General features: G+C 38.2%; 1 protein-coding gene across 2 annotated transcripts; it reads right to left on the bottom strand.

Moving 5' to 3' along the window:
- Window positions 1-1,388: 1,388 nt before the first annotated feature.
- Window positions 1,389-20,665, bottom strand: LOC139944505 (retinol dehydrogenase 8-like). Of its 2 annotated transcripts, none has more exons than XM_071941540.1 (5): window positions 20,383-20,665; window positions 12,107-12,275; window positions 10,476-10,655; window positions 3,828-3,924; window positions 1,389-3,367 (listed from the first exon to the last, which is right to left on the bottom strand). In XM_071941540.1, exons 2-5 carry the CDS (start codon window positions 12,261-12,263, stop codon window positions 3,061-3,063), a joined length of 741 nt encoding a protein of 246 aa, XP_071797641.1. In that variant the 5' UTR covers window positions 12,264-12,275; window positions 20,383-20,665; the 3' UTR covers window positions 1,389-3,060. The 2 variants fall into 2 exon arrangements, with proteins under 2 accessions (XP_071797641.1, XP_071797640.1); XM_071941539.1 differs by lacking the exon at window positions 20,383-20,665 and adding an exon at window positions 14,436-14,624.
- Between the last annotated feature and the right edge of the window lie 3,217 nt (window positions 20,666-23,882).

The following is a 23,882-nucleotide window of genomic DNA, read 5'->3' as shown; positions in this document are numbered from 1 at the left end:
CGTCAACTCGCTGACTTGCCGTCAACTCGCCGTCAACTCATTTTCGGGCCGTCAACTCATTAAATTTGTATGAAAAATCCATTAAAAAGGGGCACGGAAGTGTTAATTCTGGGCTAAACTACATATTTCTCATGGTTTTCGGTAAAAATTCATTCACAAAAACGACTTTGTGGTGATAAAAAAAATTGACATTTTGGGCCAAGACTAATCATTGTGAAAAAGCAAGATGGCGGCCGACAGTTTTTCGGCTTCGATAATTTTATTTTCACGAGAAAAAAACTCAATTTTTATTCCGAAATATGACCTTAAACTTACGCGAATTATCTTTGAGCTGATATTTTACAGTTCTATGCTTCTTTTGAGGATTTTAAATGTACAGGGTGTCTCAAAAAAAAGGTAATCCTACTTTAAAGGGTTTTTATGGCCAGACTATTATGTTTACCAGCAGAAAGCATGGCATCATCTTAAAGCTGAAAGGCCAGAATGACAAGGGTTTAAAAGTGAACCAACTGCATTTTTGCACCACATTTTCAAGACAATGGTGCTCGCTGATGCATGACCCTGGAATGTAACCAAATGTATCATTGGAAAGCACAAAGTTTCAGCTTTAAGATGATGCCATACTTTCTGCTGGTAAACATAATAGTCTGGCCATAAAAACCCTTTAAAGTAGGATTACCTTTTTTTTGAGACACCCTGTATATTAGAGGAGTTGACGGCGAGTTGACGGCGCCAGTGAGTTGACGGCGAGTTGACGGCAAGTAGTAGGACCCTCCAATGGCTTTGATTAACTACGCGTGTACTATTTTACAATACATGAGGTATCTTGAATTTTTTTTTTTTTTTTTTTTTTTGGGGGGGGGGGGGGGGTCTAACAAACCACGGTAGCAGTACAAATTCATTTTGTTTTGTTTTCACGTAACAAAACAATGTTTGCATTATTTCTGGACCCTTTACAAATGCATATCGTTGAGATATTTGTCACACTACCACATTCATGTATGGAACCCATACTCCTTGTCGATTAAACATACCTTGGAATCCAGCAAGGCTGGTAACATTGCGACCCAACTGCTGTTCTTTCATCGCTGGCAGCACAGCTCTTTAATATAGTCTTTACATCCATCATAGACTGGCAAACAAATAGCGCCCTTACAAAAATTGTTTGTGTAAGCAGAAATAATAAAAATGTTTGTGTAGCAGAAATAATTTTGTGCATGTCGGCTTGTAAAGAAACGATAAGCAAATAATTACCTTTGAGGCAAACAGGAATAGCGAAATGTATGAGGTATTATGAATATAATATTATGCACACACAAGTAGAAAAAAAATGTTTACGCAAAGGTGATACTTTGACTTGAAACGGTTTTTTATTATTTCACCGATGAAGGTACAATTGGATTGACAAACTGCGAGCATTTACATATAGGGACACGATGCATTGGATTGGGCAATTTGGGTCAGTTTTGTGCTTTAAAAAGTGATTTTTGTAATTAATTTGTAATGAAATATGGTCGGAAATATAATTATTTTGAAAGTAGATTTTAATGGGGCTGGTCATCTCGCCTCTATAGCAAGCTCGCCCCAAACAAAGTCACCCCACAAAGTCGCAGTGATTTATTATTTGGTCCAACTCACAAGGTTCATAAACTAGTGAAATTACTAAAAACAGTTAAAAGAAAGGGAACCAGCAACTGACAAAGACAACTATGACATCCAGCAACTGACAAAGACAACTATGAAATCCAGCAACTGACAAAGGCAACTATGAAATCCAGCAACTGACACTAAAATAATAGAATAGATTAATGTTTTACTGTCACTTGTAAAACAACAAATATTAGTACAGTGAAATTCGTTTTGGTTTTGCGTGTCTAAAAATATCATGTTGTATACAAATTACACTAAAAATAAGCAAACGATTGAAACAATCTATGTACGCTAACAATTGTTAGAGTAATTTATTTCCCAAATCATAGCTTACAAAGGGTAATGATGCATACTCTGTAAATGAACTGAATCATTAATAAAGTAAGAATTCGGCCGAATTTGAGTGAAATTAAAATATTTAAAGAAATACCAAGTTTCGTGCTAAATCAACCCAGGAGTAGATAAGCCATGTTTTTATCACACAGTCAATAGCGCCCTCTTTTGGAGGGTAAACACAGATATTGTTACAGAGATTATGTACCCGGAGATTCTGCCCCCCTACAATGAACTGTGTACAAACTTCATCCAATAGCACCCTCTGTTAAATCCTACTCCTACAGGCCATTATTTTCCTATTGAGACAGAATCTCTTACGGGGATTTCCCTGGGAAACCGGATCGACATAATCCCGGTTAGTTGACCGAGAGTTTGCGACGAAGCATAATTTAGTTGACTAACTAACAGAAATGTACAGAATGCAAATGGTTGTCTCTCCTCCAAGTGCTGAGAATATTTCTGCTGTGAACTCTGAATGCGTAGAGTAAACACAATTGCAAAGTACATAATACGGACCAAATCGTGAGTTTGTACATTTCAGAAAAAAACATTGTTTTTTTTCCCGGCAATGCCGACCAGGTGTATTGCCGCTGAATGCAGAAAAAACACTTTTTGAAATGTACCAATTTGACGTACATGTACTTTGCACGTGTGTTTACTATACGCATTGCAGGCAAAGTCTGCCTCGATTGATGTCACAAAAGGGGTAGGCGGAGTCAGCCCCCAAAACAACTTGATGTATTTTTTAAACATATAAATCGTGACAAACAATGACTAAAAAAAAATTATTTATTGTTCGTAAGCAAATACTCTCATGTTTGAAAAAAAAAAATATATATATATTTCCAGGTGACTTTAAACAAGGTCAAATTGCGTTGATAATTATATTCTTCCTCCTTTTAACCAGTAACAAAAACAGTTGCTAAACTCATTGTTTTTCGCTAGTCCTTATTTTTCAATAACAAAATATCTCAAATTATTAAAATAATCTGAGAAAGAGGTAAATTTTTAATCGTAAGCATTAAAATTTGAGAAACAGTTTTAATCTGAACCTGCACTATTTAAATGCTAGATCTAACTCCGTTTTACTTCATTCAGGACATCATCTGTAGTTGGATCCTTGAACTTGGCTGCGGCGATCTCCTTCACATACTCACTGGTCTGGTACCGCAGATGCGGATTGTCGCTAAGTATTATCTCTAGATGCAACTGTGCTATTTCCTCAGACGTCTGGACGGTATGAGCCAGAGTGCTCAGGTACTTGGCGCGAATGGCGAAGACTTTTTCCATTTCGGCTTCGGACTCTAAGAAAGTTGGCCTGTCATTAGCAACTTTCAATGCGGTCGGCGTCGCCACTGGTCCTGGCTCAACGAGGGAAACTCTGAACAAAATACAAAAACAAAATTAGTAACAAACTTCCACCTCTGATTCCGCTAAGTTTTTTTTTCAGTCACTACCCGATTGCCTTGGCTATAGTGTGATAAAGTTTTCTTTCTGATAAACCTATAGCCTCCAACCGAATCATAATAATAGGAAGAAACTACAAATAAAAAGTAAACTTGCGGGTACAACCATAAAATCTCTTTTGAGAGTGTGTCGGCTCTAAAAAGAGCCGGTTGGGTCTCGGGGTTTCGAACAGTATACTCTGCTCGTCTTCAGGAGAATGCTGGACTTATTCTGGCGGTAGAGCTTCAGTTTAAGCTTTTATTATTTTTTTATAAATAAAAAATCACAATAATTATGGTTGTACCCGCAAGTTTTCTATTTATTTATAGTTTCTTCCTGTGTATCCACACCATGCAAGGCTTCAAACAAAACGAATCATAAATAATTGAGTGTACCTGATATTGTATGCGTCACGCAGAACTGAAGCTATGGATTCGGAGAAGCCCTCAACGGCAAACTTTGAAGATGTGTAGGTGGCATAGAAAGGAAAACCTGTAACAAATAACAACAAAATAACAACGAACTAGCCAAGAATATTTACCAATCACAGGGTGTTCCAATCGGTCGCTACAATATGCATGCAATGCAAAACAAAACAGTACATTTTATTTTTGTGATTTTTGTGTACGGCGTTTGACCTTTTACTTGTCTGGAAAACTTTCAACAGCTTTTTGACTCATGCCTTAATGCGAAAACTTTAATCTTAAACTTTAATCCTAATTTGCTCAACTGTTCTAAACATCAATCCGTGCAGATGACTTTGTCGGTACTAGTTATTCCTATATGGCTTTCGTTCTCTGATTGTTCAATCTACACGCATAACCCAGGAAGCATTCCCATGGGTCCTATAATATGGGCCAAGATATGGGCCTGTCGTGGATTTAACCATATGGACCCCTGCTGATCCTGAACCCGGGATGGGAATCATATGGGTTATAGGCCCAGATAACCCATGGGTTCTAGATGGGTCAACGGACCAATACGGGCCTCTTTTGGGGGTAATCCATATAGGGCCCACTGGACCCTGCACCAACGATTCATATGGGTCCAATATGGGTTGGCCATCATGGGAAAAACAACCTTGGCTATCCCATATGGGTTTTGGCATTCGTATGGGCAATCTTGGGCAATATAAGAGGTCCATATGGGTGGCGCACATAATGAGGTTTATCGCATATAATGGGGCCTTAAGGGCCAGCCCAGCTATAGTGTTGTAATTAATAATTAATTCAGGTACATATTTAATGTTAACGAGAAGTCTAATTATATCATTACATTACATTACATTTCAATACGATACATCACGTCTAACGTACAATACCACGCTAAACAGCAAACTATTAAGTCAGTTATATAATTCATCTCCCAACATAGCATTTGTACTAAATTATGTAATCCAGCAACTGAAGAGTGACTTTACAGTCATGGTTAACAGTTTTGTAATCAAATGTCAATATTTGTTATTTAATACAAAAACAACTTTACAGAGCTATTTTTCACTTATGTGTTATACCTTCTTGATGTGATGTGGCGTTGACCACAAGAAGTTAGCAACACAACGGACAAGATTAAAGGTGGGAAGAGGGAGACGAAGTAATTAATTAGTGAAGGAGGCCAAACTAAAAAGGAGGAAACCTGTGGGGGGGGGGGAAGGCAAAGAAAAAAAGTTGATATTCGTTTCCTTCTTGGATGTTCAGACCATGACCTGTAGATGATCTGGAGGCGCCTTATCCACAGTCCTTCACCTACTCAAACGAACAGTCACTCTGTCAATACCAATAGTTAAAAATACACAGAGTACATGTACTGGTACGAGTATGTATTCACTTCTCAAACGAACAGTCACTCTGTCAATACCAATAGTTAAAAATACACAGAGTACATGTACTGGTACGAGTATGTATTCACTTCTCAAACGAACAGTCACCGTCTCTGTGAACACCAACAGTTAAAAATACACAGATTACATGTACGGTATAGTTGCCTCAAGTGGAGTTATGCAAAGTTCAATGTTCTAGTTATTCAAGAATATTTGTTTTGTAGTTACAAATCACATGTGCATGTACCAGCATGTCTTAACTACTCGTGTACGGCAAAGGTTTCTTGTGATTTTGATTCTAAATAGGTTGTAAAAAAAGGGAATCAATGTGTGGTGAAGAGGTTTTCAACTAGTGGTTTAATCCCAACGAGGCCTGGTTCTTGATAATTTTACCGAAACGAAGTCGAGGTAAATTATCAAGAACCAGGCCTCGTCGGGTTTGAACCACTAGTTGAAAACCGATTCAACACACTTTGATTCCCATTCATAAATACCTTTTCGGTCAAAAAACATCAACAGTTTTGGTCAAAAAGTAAAATAAATGCAAAAATTATAATTGTTTAATGATTTCTTTCAAGAAAGCACCCCTCCAGCTATGAAATGGTAAGGCCCTCCGCCGCCCCTCGGGTAAACAACTCCTTATAAGGGAATGCTGTGCGCGTCGCGTGTATCCCGTGATGTGGCACAACTGTCCCTGCCGCTGCTCTCGACCAATAGGAATGAAGAAACCGTATAATTAGCGCAGGTGCAGGCTCGCGTGTCACGCCCGTGTTTCAACACTTTTTACTGGTCATAAACAAAGGTTTATACACACCCACGTGACGCATTCTCCACCAATAGGAATAGCGAAACTGTCTGAGGTATTCATGAATGCCTTTCAAATCAATGAGGAAATTGATGTTTTTTTTAATGGTGTGTACTTATGAAAAGCTTGTCATGGTGTGAAGAATAAGAAGTAACTGTTAATACTTAATAGTAATAGACGAGCTGAGTATACTGTTCGAAACACTCGAGACCACACCGGCTCTTTTCAGAGCCACACTCCCTCAAAAAGAGATCTTATACATGTTATATTTACTTCTTAGCTGGTTTTTAGTCCCCTTTAAACATGCCCTGAACAAAGTCCAGACAGTGATATGAATATATTTGAGGTTCTTATTGTTTTTGTTCCTCTTTATAGACCTAATGCACATGACGTCATTTCAGTAGGGCGCTCTCACTTAGAGGTCAAAAGGAGGTTGTTCATTGGCCAATCCTGTGCGCTGCGCGTACAAATGTGTGCGTTTCGATTGTTTCGTCACCGTTTTTCCACTAAGATGGCCGCTGGATGGCGTCAATGCATAAGGTCTATATATACCTTATTGAATATGACGTCACGCGGCTCAAATCTGACCTACAAGATGGCGTCTGTGCATGTGCGTGCGTATGTGCGTGCATGTGCGGTAGAAATCCATAGATATAGAAAAGAATAACTAGATCGACCGCGTGACATACGCGGGTTCTGGCATGGGGGCTGCCATTGCCTATCTCCCGTGTACATTTTCGCGCGTCGCCTTGCGAACGTGAAACTTTTACTGCGTCCATGGCGAACAAAAACTGTTTCTACACAGGCAATGGTGCGTATGTACGCGCGGCCGATCTAGTTATTTTAATTCTATATCTATGAGAAATCCATAGATATAGAATAGATTCTATATCTATGTAGAAATCAAACCGGGAATGTTGCGTGCTGCGTGCTTCGATGATGTACGCGTTTGAACGCGCATACGGTTTGCCCTACAAGATGGCGACTTTTCATAGCAAAAAGGGGTTATTCAATACGGTCTATACAATTGTATGATTTTGCCGAAAAAGTTGACTCACCCGCACGAGCTTGTCAGGGATCATGTGATTGGTCTGACCGTAAAAACCATAGAGCTATATATATATTGACTAGAGCGCTAACACCCCGTTATACACGCACTAAGGTTTTGAAGCGAACAGTCACTCTGTCAATACCAATAGTTAAAAATACACAGAGTACATGTACTGGTACGAGTATGTATTCACTTCTCAAACGAACAGTCACCGTCTCTGTGAACACCAACAGTTAAAAATACACAGATTACATGTACGGTATAGTTGCCTCAAGTGGAGTTATGCAAAGTTCAATGTTCTAGTTATTCAAGAATATTTGTTTTGTAGTTACAAATCACATGTGCATGTACCAGCATGTCTTAACTACTCGTGTACGGCAAAGGTTTCTTGTGATTTTGATTCTAAATAGGTTGTAAAAAAAGGGAATCAATGTGTGGTGAAGAGGTTTTCAACTAGTGGTTTAATCCCAACGAGGCCTGGTTCTTGATAATTTTACCGAAACGAAGTCGAGGTAAATTATCAAGAACCAGGCCTCGTCGGGTTTGAACCACTAGTTGAAAACCGATTCAACACACTTTGATTCCCATTCATAAATACCTTTTCGGTAAAAAAACATCAACAGTTTTGGTCAAAAAGTAAAATAAATGCAAAAATTATAATTGTTTAATGATTTCTTTCAAGAAAGCACCCCTCCAGCTATGAAATGGTAAGGCCCTCCGCCGCCCCTCGGGTAAACAACTCCTTATAAGGGAATGCTGTGCGCGTCGCGTGTATCCCGTGATGTGGCACAACTGTCCCTGCCGCTGCTCTCGACCAATAGGAATGAAGAAACCGTATAATTAGCGCAGGTGCAGGCTCGCGTGTCACGCCCGTGTTTCAACACTTTTTACTGGTCATAAACAAAGGTTTATACACACCCACGTGACGCATTCTCCACCAATAGGAATAGCGAAACTGTCTGAGGTATTCATGAATGCCTTTCAAATCAATGAGGAAATTGATGTTTTTTTTAATGGTGTGTACTTATGAAAAGCTTGTCATGGTGTGAAGAATAAGAAGTAACTGTTAATACTTAATAGTAATAGACGAGCTGAGTATACTGTTCGAAACACTCGAGACCACACCGGCTCTTTTCAGAGCCACACTCCCTCAAAAAGAGATCTTATACATGTTATATTTACTTCTTAGCTGGTTTTTAGTCCCCTTTAAACATGCCCTGAACAAAGTCCAGACAGAGTGATATGAATATATTTGAGGTTCTTATTGTTTTTGTTCCTCTTTATAGACCTAATGCACATGACGTCATTTCAGTAGGGCGCTCTCACTTAGAGGTCAAAAGGAGGTTGTTCATTGGCCAATCCTGTGCGCTGCGCGTACAAATGTGTGCGTTTCGATTGTTTCGTCACCGTTTTTCCACTAAGATGGCCGCTGGATGGCGTCAATGCATAAGGTCTATATATACCTTATTGAATATGACGTCACGCGGCTCAAATCTGACCTACAAGATGGCGTCTGTGCATGTGCGTGCGTATGTGCGTGCATGTGCGGTAGAAATCCATAGATATAGAAAAGAATAACTAGATCGACCGCGTGACATACGCGGGTTCTGGCATGGGGGCTGCCATTGCCTATCTCCCGTGTACATTTTCGCGCGTCGCCTTGCGAACGTGAAACTTTTACTGCGTCCATGGCGAACAAAAACTGTTTCTACACAGGCAATGGTGCGTATGTACGCGCGGCCGATCTAGTTATTTTAATTCTATATCTATGAGAAATCCATAGATATAGAATAGATTCTATATCTATGTAGAAATCAAACCGGGAATGTTGCGTGCTGCGTGCTTCGATGATGTACGCGTTTGAACGCGCATACGGTTTGCCCTACAAGATGGCGACTTTTCATAGCAAAAAGGGGTTATTCAATACGGTCTATACAATTGTATGATTTTGCCGAAAAAGTTGACTCACCCGCACGAGCTTGTCAGGGATCATGTGATTGGTCTGACCGTAAAAACCATAGAGCTATATATATATTGACTAGAGCGCTAACACCCCGTTATACACGCACTAAGGTTTTGAAGCCGTGTGGGCGCATCCATGTTTATGTACAAACCAGTACAAAAGCTTGAAATTTTGTACGGCAATTGTACGGCTATTTGCATGATAGTGCGTTTGTTCTTTTTTATGTGCCATCGAAGCAAAAATGCAGTAAATGTGAACGCACAATCTGCTGATCAGCGCACAAACTGCGAGCGTCATGTGCGTCATGAATAAAAGGCGCGTTTACTTTTTTTTAGTACGGCAATCAAGTCGAAGTTACGGTTTTCAAAATTCACGCAACACATCAAACATGTCTGTGCACAGGGTGGCTTCAAAACGCAGAGCAAGTTAGCGCTCTAGTCATAAAAATATAGCTCTATGGTAAAAACTGAGTTCAGCATGACGTGACAATGACCACAAGGCATAACATCACAAGTAATATTAAGTACTCGTACCAGCATGTCTAAACTACTCTCGTGTACGATTTATAAACAATACAAGATACCTGGGTACTTTTGCTTGTTGGTTTAGTCTCATTCTACCTCCATGTTTATACAGAAAGGTCTGAAACCCCCATGACATTGTGCAAGATACGAAAGTATTTATTACAATAATAAATTTTGTATTATTATTATTTGTAAAGCGCCTATTTTATGCAAAAGCCTCTAACTGCATACAGAGAACAATCAAATATACAATGAGTGAAAGATACAACACAAGTAAACATATTATTGCAAACAAACAAATGAGTTCTCAACAGAGACTTAAAACATTGTAAATAATTAACCTGGCGAATATGCGCAGCTAGGAAGAATATTCCAAAGAAATTGTGTGTGGCGTAAGAAAATTATCTTTGACCATGAAAATGGGAAAAGCTCTTGTAATTGTGGTATTAGACAAAAACTGTTGAAATGATCGTATTTGAGTTTTTGATTTGCCTGTTTGTCGGTTTGTCCGTTTGTCTGTTTGTCTGTTTGTATGTTTTTCTGTTTGGCTATTTGTGTGTTTGCCTGTTTGACTGACTGTTTGCCTGTTTGCCTATTTGCCTGTTTCCCTGTTTGACTGTTTATCTGTTTGTCGTATTGCCTGTTTTTGCCTGTTTGCCTTTGTAACTGTTTGTCTGTTTGCCTGTTTGACTATTTGCCTGTTGGCCTTTATGCTGGTTTGTATGACTGTATGTTTGTTTGTTTGTTTGCCTGTTTGCCTGTTTGTCCGTTTGTCGTTTATTTATATAGTGTTGGTTTGTTTTCCATGTTTGGTTGTTGCGGTATTTTTTTATTTATTTTTTTTTTTTTTTTGGGGGGGGGGGGGGGGGTGTTTAACATACCTTGGAATCCAGCAAGGCTGGTAACATTGAGAATGCGACCCGACTTCTGTTTCTTCATCGCTGGCAGCACAGCTCTTACAGTTCTAACAACTCCCCAGTAGTTTACATCCATCATAGACTGGCCAAAGTCCAACGACTTTTTGTCAATCATATCCAAAATGCAGCAGCCAGCATTATTAACTGGAGACAAACAATAATTAAAAGGTTATATCATAATTTGGGCTTGACCTTTATCACGCTGCAACGATCTTGGTCAGTATTCCTCGTACAAAAAAGAACCAGACTATTTTATTTTTGCCTTCCAGCCTCGGTTTGGTTACATTGAGTATGAGTTGAATTTAAGAAAATGAAGATAGCACAGACCATGGTTTAATTCTACTGCTTCTTCACCTGGAAGTGGTATTATGTCAAAATAAATCTTTTGTTACTGAAATATATGTTTTGATGAGTGGAATATGAATTTAAAAAAAATTAGTTTTCATTTTATTTACAAATTTAAAAGTAGGCCCCAGAGGCCCGAGAGGGCGCTGTTCGTGACGTCAATCGAGGCGCGATATTTAAAGAGAAAATGATTAGTCTGGCCCCGTACACTACGTCTGGATACCTGTGCGGATGGTCCACTCGGATTATCCAGCACGGTGAATCGCATGCAGTGTTAACACAAGATAGTGACTATTGGCGCAATCTAAAAACATGCCCTCAAAGTTGAAACAATACCCGACTGTTTCACTTAGGCAAATGCTCCTTTAGGTTCGTCACGTCTTGCAGGTACCTTCTTCAACTTCCCAACTAGCTGGGAAAATTGTTGGGATGGCGTCATGTTTTAGAAAAGAACCTTTCTCTTCATGTCAAAATGTGTAGTGTATTCCGGGTTCTCGAAGCACGACGGCTCGAAGTGTTTGCTACACAGCGCTGGAAAAGACGTCGGACCAATCCACTTTGAAAACTGACCCCATCTTTAGTTATTTTTGCTGCATCCAGCAGCATTACACCTGGTCGACATTGCCGGAAAAATGCAAGAAAAAACCTTTTTCGAAATGTACAAACTCACGACTGGACTTGAATGTACTTGCACGTATGTGTGTTCGATGTTCGATCCAGGCAAAGTCTGCCTCGATTGACGTCACAAAAGGGGTAGGCGGAGTCAACCCCACACAACTTAATTTTTTGTTTAAACATATAAATCGTTAAAATCAATTACTCACAAAATTATTTTATTGTTCAGAAACATATACTCTAATGTTTGAAGAAGAAAACAATATATTTCCAGGTGACTTTAAACAAAATCAGAAGGTGACTTTTCAATTGTTAATGATTGGTACATTTCCCTACGTTGGCCCTTAAGAGACATGAAATATATATGCTTGCGTGAATTATTAACGTAAATGTTCACGGTTTTTGCCCCAACTCGAAAATATTCACGTAAATATTTGTGTCTAAGGCACAACTCGTGAATATTTACATCAATACTCACGATTTGTGCCCTTGTCGTGATGAGGTGGAAAGGTCAAAAGCCAAAACCAACCTACATTTACTCAATGTTCCATGATTTTACTTAGACGGATGCGGCTTGAATAACAATTCAGTTCACAGACTAGAAAGTGTTTGGCAGAGAAAGAACAACTACCAACCAAGAATATCGATAGACCCATTTTCTCGCAAAATCTCGTCAACCACAGATGTGATTGTTGTCTCTTTAGTGACGTCAAGTTCCCGGATGAATAGAGTCTTATTCAGAGTGTCTCCTGCAGCATCCTCCAAGTTGGCTTTGGACTTCAGATTTCGCATCGTTGCATACACCTGTAACAAATATGGAAAGAATGGTAGCTAATTGGAAGGTATACGTTTGTCAATCACTCTTCACGTTTGGTTAGAAGCCTGAAGCAGCTTTCGGTCATGTACAAGGCATTTTGAGAAGTATTTCCCTTCATAGTAAAGGTTACGTAACCATGTTATCAGTTGGTATGCCCTCAGTTGCTATGCCCTTCGACACAATTAAGTACTCAGTGATAGGGGCGAGGGCAACTTACTGTCCTTCTTTTTCAAAAGGTCAAGAAACGTGTACTTTTTCTTGTGACAGACGAGACGTAATTTATTTAATTGAAACACTTTGAACATGAACAGGAGAATTAAAGGAACATTGTGAAATTTGTTAAAGGTTTTACTAATGTTTATCCGGAGTTATTCAACTCTTCAAAACTGCGATCTCGGTTTCAGCCCGGGCCTCAATTACTTCTGCCAGTTTCAAAACACTAGTGTCCCAAAAGAACACATGAACTAAAACAATTGTGGGGATCCCTTAGTCGGGACCCAAGTAGGCAAAGGTGGCACATAATCACCGATTAGGTCAGCTCTCCAAAGTGCAATGACCTGACAGAGTCAAACTCATCGATATCCTAGAATGGACCATTTAACATTACAAGAGGGGGTCAGGAGCAAGTTTTAATTTTTACAGGAATTAAAAAATATATATATATTGGATGATGTTTTTTTTAAGTAAGTGATGACATTGCCATGCCGTTAGATTTTTTCCCCAGAAATATATATCCACTTAGTCTACTAGATAAAGTTAAAGGTCCCAAATAATCTTAGAAGTTTGCGAAATTCATTGGATGCCGTTCAACCCGCTAATAGATGGGATCCTCATTTCGTATGCACATTATTTATCTTTTTTTATATTAATAAAACTGGGTCGCCAATTCAATGGTAACCACTGTAGTCCCATTGGTCCCATCTTTTACAAAGATACAATACGAGTTAAACAGAAACAAACAATACAAACTGCTTAGGCCTACAGATACAAAAAAAAGTTTCGTTAAATTATAGCTACCAAGTTTAGGAAATAATAATCTGGATTTTTAACAAAATTCAATATTCATGACGGGTCTGCGAATTTTTTCACTTGAAGTGTGTTCTGTCCGTCAGTTAGATAATATTGTTTAAACAGTGTAAATAACAGCTTTAACTAAAGATACTGAACACTTGGTAATTGTCAAAGACAATGATAAGAGAGTTCTGGGTGGGTAAACAAATATTGTTGAATCAAAAATAGTGTTGGGTGACAAATAGTGTTGGATGACAGATTAGTCTTTATGGACCCAGTATAAGGTGCACCTAGTAAATCCCAATGTGTGCACAAAAACTCGATCATTTGAAGTGATTCATAAACCAATGTTAGATATTAGATTTAAAGATATTTAATTAAATGGCACAACATTTGAATCTGAGAAGCGTAAGCGCGATAACGCTTCTCATGTTGTATATTCCTTTCATATAATCTCATTTCGGCCATATCTCAAAAACGCGACCACCTTTTAAAAATGTTCACATGCTTGTTTTATTGTATACATCTAAATCGGATTATAAAACGAACATTTCAAAAAAATCAAATGTACACTTTTACCTTTAACAATTGTTTTTGTTTAAAGGTTGAATTTGTCTATTGCGAAAAAGTATTTTGAGAGAACGAACTCTAAAGTCTTGCGTAGAATTGTACCTACCCCCTTGGTTCCGTCCACTATTGATAATTTAATTCAACAGGTTGAAAAAAGTTTGACACTTAAAGTTAGTTTGATATTGGATATTGGACATTACATTATAGTTTGTGCAGCGAATATCGATGTTGCCTTTTAGATATTGAATATTGGAAATATCGATATTTGACATTGGACATTCACATAGGTTTGTAGAGTGAATGTCGATATTGCTTTTTTGATATTGTATATTGAACATTCTCATACGTTTGTACAGTGAATTTATACCGTCTACATACATCGATATTGGATATTAGCCATGACCCGTACGTTTCTATAGTAAATGTCTACACTCTGTACGTCGATATGGACTATTGGACTTTCTCCTAGTTTTGAATGAGTGTTCACAGATTACCAGTAGTCCTTTTTCCAAAGGGCAGAAATTAAGGTACAAAATGCAAGTGTCCAGCTAAATTTAGAAGTTTACCTTAAACTCATGCTGCAACTCTTTTGCTAAGAGTACCGCCGTAGCTAGACCAATTCCAGACGAGCATCCAGTTATTAATACAGTTTTAGGCGCCATTGTTACACCACTGTAGTTTTGTCTACGACTTTCAAAGCTTCGTTTCGCTGGAGAACCTCACCTACGGAGTGGTTAAACCACGCACCAAGCTTCCCTTTTATGTATCGTTGGAGAGGGGTTCAATGGTCAGCTTTGTTATACCCGCAAAAAAAAAGTTAAAGTAAACACGTTTTTTTACGAGTGAACTTTGTGCATTCGTGTTGGAAATTACCCCCCCCCCCCGATGACAAAAAAAGGGCCGCATATAGACCTTTTGGTGTTAATAAAGATTACAAGTTGTAATAATAATTATTAGACAAAATACCGGCAAACCTTTAAATGTAAATATGTTTATTAGCTGTTTCGTAGCGAAGCGCAGCGAAACAGCTCATGTTTTTGTTAAAGTTTTTTTAGCTGTTTCGTAGCGAAGCGCAGCGAAACAGCTTTTGTTTTTGTTAAAGTTTTTTTTTATTAGCTGTTTCGTAGCGAAGCGCAGCGAAACAGCTCTTGTTTTTGTTAAAGTTTTTTTTATTATTATTATTATTATTATTATTTTTTTTATTTGTCATCTTCAGATTGCTGATTTGCAATGTTCCCAAAGAGCAATTGCAATGAAATTTTCAGGGATGAAAGGTATTGGTGCAATGATCATTGCGAAACAAGGATGTCATTATGACATAATCAGAAGTCATGTGACGTCATCTTAAAGGTGTTGTATTTTAAATGTTTGAAAATTTATAACAAATCAGCCACAAGAGACCGTAGGTTTCTGTTTGCGGGATTGGGGAGGGATAAATAAGGTCTTCATTTTGTTTCGTGTGCGTGACCTCACATGACCTCTACATCCGGTCGAAACCGGAAGTGGCCCTCTAATTCAAAATTGGAAAAAGATATGAAGTTGCTTTTAACGATGTTAGTGCGTGGCAAGGGTGGGCAGTTAAAAAAAATACCAATGACGTCACATAATGCAACGGCGCCCTTTAGCGGCAGGTTGAAAACTCGTCAAAATGGACTTTTTGAAGATGTGTGTGGTGAAGTTTTTTGTAATCACTTCAAATTTTACACACACGTTAACAGTCAGGCAGCCATCATATGTGTGAAGTTTCAGATCAATGACGTCATTGGGGTCACGTGACGCGGCCTTAAAGGTGCACTTTTTGAACTAATATAACTCTCTAAGTAATTATGCGATTATGTTGAAACTTGGTAGGTTGTTAGATATTGGCAAGCTCTCGTGAATTGTGAAATGACGTCATAATGACGTCATCACACGATATTTTATGATTTTTTCAATTTTTGCACCTTTAACGAATAAATTGCTATCCGAACATGGTATAATCCAAATTTTTTTTTTTAATAGCCTGGATTAGTCATAACTGCTTTAAAAAAAGAATAAATTTCAAATTCAGTTGACAAAATTTAAATTGTTATTAACGAAACAGCTCTGCATTTGTGCACAAATGCAATCATGTCTAGTTTATTTTTGTTTTATTAACCTTGAATGTCTAAAATAATTTCTACCCATTGTTTTTCTCGATCACCGTGATTAGGTCACGCTAAAATGTATATATAAATATTTATGTCTCTTGTTCTTGTTTGTATGTTATCAATTTAATTTATATGTATTACAACCAGCAGCTCATTTAATCTGTTATATAATAGTAGTATGTATTGGAGCTTGTTGTATTGATGTATGCTGTTGCTGATAATTAATATATATATATAATATATATATATATATAAATATATATATATATATACTGGTATGAAAAAGACCAGATTGAGCCCAGAATCTTTCGAAACTATTTACACTAGAAATAATGCGTTGTGTTTCACTATTAATGATCATGTCAATTTCGATTACTAATTGCCTTTTTCGCCAAAGGCCGTCACCATGTTCCTTTTTATGACCTTTTTGTTTATTTATTTTTGTTTTATTAACCTTTTTTGTCTAAAATAATTTCTACCCATTGTTTTTCTCGAACACCGTGATTAAGTCACGCTAAAATGTATATATAAATATTTATGTCTCTTTAACTTCTTACAGCCCGTAGCTCACTTAATCTGTTATATAATCTGTTATGTATTGGAGCTTGTTGTATTGATGTATGTTGTTGCCGATAATTGTTGTTGAATAAACGGAGTAGTATAACTCCACATCGAGAGAAAAAAAATTGAACTTCTGTGGTTTGTACCTTCATTTTTTTTTACTATAGTTTTATCGGACAGTTTCGGCAAATGAGCAGCCAATTTAACAACTAAGCTATTCTATTTTGCGCGAAATCGAATGCTACTAAAAAGGGTCATTCGATTTCGTTTTATGATAAGTCGAATGTAATGTTGTGTCATTCGATTTAACAAAATAATCATTCAATTTAACAATTCATCAAAGCAGCATTCAAATTCGCAGACGCTTCTTGAGGCGTGTGTGTCACGAAAAAGAATGACGATACGCTAATTTGAGCACAGTGCTAAAGGAATTTGACTTGACTAGAAACGAAATTGAATGGCCGAATTCTGAATTTGAAACGCAGTAACAACTGAAGAGGCAAAACAACTTTAATTCGAACGCATGACAATATTAAAATTGGCTGTTTATTTGCAGAACTTGACCGAGAAAACCTATATTAAATTTTACAGTAATGCAAAAAAAAGTAAAAAATTAAAGCGAAAACAATCGTCGTATATAGGCCTATTCCACATTATTATTTGTTTTGAAAATTTCATTTTGTTTTTAATGTGAAGTTGATTAATTTTAATCAGCAAAATGACGTTTTTGTTTATGTGTTTACACATTTTTGTTTATAAAACAGTTGATTGTTAAATCGAATAATGTTTCTCATTATGCATTTAATGCACAATTTATAGTCCTACTATCCAAAGCTGCTATATCTCTTACCAAGTGTAGTTTTGTATTGACATTTCAGTTATTACCAAACGTGTACTGACCCTTTACATTGAAATGTGGGTCCCCGAGCCAATCAAACATTACATTATATACACAGTGAGTTATTCGAGGGTTTTGGCCATTAACATAATATGCCACTCTCCTCGAGCCCAAGACCAAAGTTCAACTGCAAAGTCACTGACTAAAAGGGCGACCGGATCCAAAAAAAGAATGAACAAAATGGACCCCAGTTGTCCATGCGGTTGGGCTGTATGACTTATAATCACAAGGTTGCGGGTTTGAATTCTACCAAGCTAACCGGTGATATCACAATGACTGAAATAAGTTTAAATTACTGAATCACAATTTCTTGGTTTGTGCTACTCATAGTCATTAGGGCACATCTGGGAGGGCACTTCGCTCTTTGATGACAGTTTTTAAACAGTTTTTGATGACAGTTTTTTGCCTTACCCTGGACGGCCCCTGCCAACAAAAAATTATGTCCGAAGTTTAAAAAAAAAAAAAAAAAAAAAAAATGTTTGTAGCATGAGAGAGATTGGCTGTTGTCAGCTCGTATAGTCCCTTTATGATGTTTGCTGAATTCCCGTCGCGGAGAAGATCGTCTTAAAGACACTGGTAATTATTAGTTATTATCAAAGACCAGTCTACTCACTTGGTTTATCTCAACATATGCATAGAATTATCCCCCTGCTTGTGAAAATTTGAACTAAATTGGTTGTCGGAGTTGCAAGATAATAAGGGGACAAGAAAAAACCTTGTCACACGAAGTGATGTGCTCTATGCTTGATTTCGAGACCTCGCGTGGGGTCTCAACACCAATTCAAATATTTTAGCGAGAAATTACTTCTTTCTCAAAAATTATACGTTACTTCAGAGGGAGCCGTTTCTCACAATGTTTATACTTATCAACAACCATCCAATGCTTGTTACCACGTAAGTTATTATAATATGCTAACAATTATTTCGAGTAATTACCAATAGTGTCCATTGCCTTTAAAGCACGAATGCACAAACTCATAAAACATAACCGGGACTAAACTTTTGCGCGGGTATAATAGCCGTCCATTGAACCTCTGTCCAAAAGAAAAACAGAAAAAAGGGAATCAGTGAGTAAGTATTGTTTGAAGCTTTGCATGGTGTTGAGACACGTCATGCAAGAAACGTGGGTGTGTATATAAATCTTTGTTTATGACCGGTAAAAAGTGTTAATTCATGGGCGTGACACGCGACCTTGCACCAGTTCCTATGGACAGTTTCTTCATTCCTATTGGTCGAGAGCAACGGACGCGCACAGCATTCCCTTATAAGGAGTTGTTTACGCGAGGGCGGCGAAGGGCTCTACCATTTCATAGCTGGAGGGGTGTTGTGTTGAAAGAAATCATTTAACAACTATAATTTTTGCATTTATTTTACTTTTTGACCAAAATGTGATGATGTTTTTGACCGAAAAGGTATTTATGAATGGGAATCAAAGTGTGTTGAATCGGTTTTCAACTAGTGGTTTAAACCCAACGAGGCCTGGTTCTTTGTAATTTACCTCGACTTCGTCTCGGTAAAATGATCAAAAACCAAGCCTCTAAGAAATTAAACCACTAGTTGAAAACCTCTTCACCACACTTTGATTCCCTTAGTAAACTTGCGGATACAACCATGTGTAAATCTCTTAGGGTGAGTGTTTGCTCTGAAAACAGCCGATTGGGAATCAGTGATTGATTTCGCCACTTTATAGGTAAAGGTTTTCCAGCGAAACAAAGATTTGAAAGTCGTTAACAGAATTACAGTAATATAATGTGTTATGTATACAATATCGCTTAAATGCAGTGGACACTATTAGTAATTGTCAAAGACAAGCCTTTACAGTTTGTGTACCTCAACATATGCATAAAATAACAAACATGTGAAAATTTAAGCTCAATCGGTCTTAGAAGTTGCGAGATAATAGTGAAAGAAAAATAAGTCTTGTCACACGAAGTTGTGTGCGTTTAGATGGTTGATTTCAAGACCTCAAGTTCTAAACTTGGGTCTCGAAATCAAATTCGTGGAAAATTACTTCTTTCTCGAAAACTACATCACTTCAGAGGGAGCTGTTTCTCACAATGTTTTATACCATCAACCTCTCCCCATTAACTTGTAATCAAGGAAGGTTTTATGATGATAGTTATTTTGAGAAGTTACCAATAGTGTCCACTGCCTTTAACTGAATAACCACACTAGCATGTTTTTAAATGACGTCAACAAATGTTGTTTTAGTGAATACTTATTTGCCACCAATGTTACCACCTGATAAATACACAAGGATTGTTGTTGCAGTGAACTCTGCCTGGAGTTAATTTATTTCGTACTCTGAATTCAGTCGTTAAACGAAAACGAAAATAAGGGATTTCTCTTTATTTAATTCTATCCTTTATAGTTAATATCTATTCAAAACACTTCCCATCCTGTGATATCCACTCATAAAGAGGTATACCAATTCCAATTATAAATACACTTTGCGACCAATCCGCAAAGGTTCCCAATTCCACACTTTGCGAACGGTAAAATTCTAGATTTTAAGGTTAGCGGTATAGACCCCCGCCCAATTCGCTACAAACAGATATCAATGGATTAAAGGGAGTTGATGGCAAATTCATATGCTGCATGTTATTCACCATCGGTATGCCTCCAGAGCCCGCTGTGCAATTAATGGACCCCAACATGCTACTGCTCCCTACTGTATTTGTGTTGCATCCTCCATTTGAACGTTGGGCACCAACGTTGATGTTCCTCATAACACCTACCACATACCCCATCCCTGTTGGGTATGGAACACCCTGTATATTGACTAGAGTTTGCCAAGTTGTACGTGAACTACTAGGGTTACTTATTTCTGACGGACCTTACTGACCCAAGGTTTTGTTCATAATAAAAGTGGCAAGCTGCCAATTTTTTTTTTATATTTGTTCGACCTTTCTTGTCCTTGTGTACCTTTACTCAAGCTCCATCTTCGCCCCATCATCGGGTATCACTTGAATTTCCTCACGGGGATCCACCTGTGATATCTGATGATGGGTGCCGCCCTGACTGCGGGGTATAGTGTGGACATCTGCTGTGACTGTGACGGTGTTTGCAGAGTTCACCCCAGCGCTGCCCTGGCGTTCGCCTGGGCTCTGGTCCATCCCTCACTGCTGATGCTCATACCCGGCCTCTTTTTGCCTTGGACTCTGTAACTAAGTTTCCGCGGACTCCTTGTCTGCCGCCACGTCCCGTACCCCGCCTTCGATTTCCGCCTTGAGACCGCGCCATTTGACTGGACACTTATAATGGTAGAATATTCAATGACGTTTCCCAGAAAGACGACCACCCTTTCCTGAAATGCCTTGCTTTGGTTGGTTGAAAGGAACAATAGAAACACGTCTGAATACACCATGACAATCACAATAGCTTAGCCCTGACTGTCCATGACTTTGGGTATGTTCAGACAGCGTGCTAACTTAGACCCGAACCGGTCTAACTTTTACGAGCAGCGGGGGGTGGTCGTAAAAATAAAAACCCATTGCGTTCAGACAGCACAGAGTTAAACCCGATCCGGTTTATCTTCGGTTTTAAGAGGTCAAAGTAGACGCGACCCGTTGCTCTAACATCCGGTTTTGTTCATCAGATTCACGCACCGAGTATGCCGAGATACCGAGTGCCCATGCCCTGGATGATCATCAGAGCATAATTTGATACAAATGGCTCAATCGAACGCGGTAACAGTTTTACCGTTAGGAGGGTATGGGCACTTAAAACAAACATGAACACGACTCGAAATTATTTTTTTAAACAAATAAAATATTGATACAAACCGCCGAGAAAACTCACCAAAATATTGTCCATATTCCATGAAACAGAACACGTTTCATTTTTGTGTTTTGTTTTATACCACTGTTTCCGATTTAATAAATACTTTTAGTTTGTACTTCAATCGATTGGAAGTTGCGATCTCTCAAAAGCTGGTGCCGCGATTTTTATTCTGATTCGTTCATAAACACAACTACACACGTGCAAGTTACGTAAATACATGTACTTTGCAGTATTTTCCCAACTTCCCAACAACGTGGTGATATTGCTGGCGTAGGGAATTTCCCCTACACACAGCCTCGCGCCCACTGCAGTTCATTCTCCAAGATTGAAAGTAATAGAAAGGCACATCCACGGGATCGGTGATGGATAACTATGGGATATCAGAGAGTGATCACTATGGGATGGCACCGCTGTACATGTGAGAAGCATTACAAAAATGCTTCTTCGCTGCACTCGTAGTATACGCATGAAAAGCAGTTTCAATTTATTGTAGGACACTCAACAAAAAAAGCTTGGAAAATATAATTTTGTTTCAGAATTTAATAAATCATGGGCGTGGGCCTGTGTTAAACTGCATACACCGATCGAGAGGGTTTCGCCAACTCGGTAAGCGGCAAGAAAGTAATATAAATACTCGGTGCTTTTCAGCATCAGAGGCAACAGAAACCGTATACAAATACTCCGGGTCCCGAGCGTGTGCATTGAACCACACAATGGGTCGTCCGTTGTGAGTTAAAACCGGATGTCATTCTGTCCACACGCAGTGTTAAAAGATAAACCCGAACCGGTTTAGACTTAGACCGCCTCGCTGGATGGTTTAAGTTTTGGGGTTTAAACCCGATCCGGTCTAACTTTATTTGCGTTCACACGCACAAAAGTTGAACCCGAACCGGTCTAAGTGGACTTAGACCAACTTTAGTACGGCGTGTGAACGACCTCTTTGCATATTTCCCGGTGTTAAATCGGTTTACTGCGTTACATAATAAACCCTATTAACAACAGACAAAGGCCTGGTTCTTGATAATTTACCTCGATTTTGTCTCGGTAAAATTATCAAGAACCGGGCCTCGTTGGGTTTAAAGCACTTGTTGAAAACCTCTTCACCACACATTAACTCCCTTATTTAAAAAGTGCAGTTTCAGATTGAGCCTGTTTCTCATATTTTAATGCTTTCGATTAAGATTTTCTCCAAGTGCATTTTAATAATTTGAGATATTTTGCCATTACAGAATAAGTACTAGTGGAAAATACTTAGTTTTATCAACTTTTTTATTGCTGGTTGAGAGAACGAGGAATATTATTATCCACACAATTTTACCTGGAAATTGTGTGGATGTTTGTCTTTTTCTGCCGTGAAATGACACAGTCCCGTCATTTTGTAGAACCACATTATTTTGATTCCACAAAATGGCGAACAGTTTAGTTCACGAAGTGAAAGGAGAACCACACAATTTCGTGGCATAGGTCTATGCAGCTTCGGCTGCATCATTGGTGTTGCTATGGACTGCTATTTTATACAAAATTAATGATAATATCGAATTGTAGCAGTTGCTTTTGCCGCCATCCGGACACATGGTAACTTTTGAAGAAAAAAACCGTTGCGTCCGTTTCAATGCTGCCCTCATCGCCTGAATTGTGTACTGATAAATACAAAATACAGGGAAAGGTGTTGTGTTTTTCATTTGGGTTTTCATTTTTTCTTTGCGAGTACACAGAGTATTCGGCAGCAATTCGACATGTAACTTTTATTGTGGGATCTTTCACGATTTTGCCTAAAAATCGGCATTATGTTAATAATAACCACACGATGACCTTGCCTTGAGGTCGACATCGTATCTTCAAACCTGAAGTGGTAACCTATTATGTTAAAGTACATGTATATCAATGTAAAGTCATTGATTTGCTGTGTTACAAAAGTTCAGCTTGACATAATGATGTGCAAAGAAACGAAGGAAAATAAAAACAAGACAGTCGGCAAAGATAATTTTCATGACACTTTTCCTTGTTAGTTTATTTCGTATTTCAATTCAAGCGATGCATACATAATGTGATATAGTTGGCATTATTACAAGATATAAATAGGGATAATGAATTCACATTGTTCTTACACAATCCATTTGACTTCAAAACAGAATACTCTTTCAAAACATTAAATCATTTTATTTGAAGTGAAGAAATAAAAAAAAACATAAAAAATAATCCTGAAATTAATAGCGATTGTTTTCACGAGTAGAGTTCACAACATAAAGATTTGTAGCACTTGAGGACAGTCAACAATTTACATATTGTACATTTCTTTGAATTGTCAACCAAATTCTGCTTGGTCGCAAACTCAGGGTCAAACTTCTTTTGTTTAAAGTTCTGAGTGGATATTTGCTCTTCAAACGACAGGTTTTCAGAGCTTTGTTTTCAAGTTGCCATTACAGCAGGCCGCCTTTGAAATTGGGCACTCAGAAGCAAAACTTTTTAAAAACTCTCTATAACCTGAATACATGTTAATAGACCTTTTATTTATAGACCTTTTCGCAAATACTTGGTACCACTTGTAAGGCATAAAGTGAGGCCGCATGCTGGTCTAGCTAGCGATCAAGTTTGATCAGTAGCTAGACCAGCATGCATAATGGGTATTTGTGAAAAGGTCT

The sequence above is a fragment of the Asterias amurensis genome, chromosome 11, assembly GCF_032118995.1.
Source record: "Asterias amurensis chromosome 11, ASM3211899v1".
Taxonomy (NCBI): Eukaryota; Metazoa; Echinodermata; class Asteroidea; order Forcipulatida; family Asteriidae; genus Asterias; species Asterias amurensis.
Note: the sequence above shows the minus strand (reverse complement) of the source record. Positions and strands in the feature narration are given on the sequence as shown.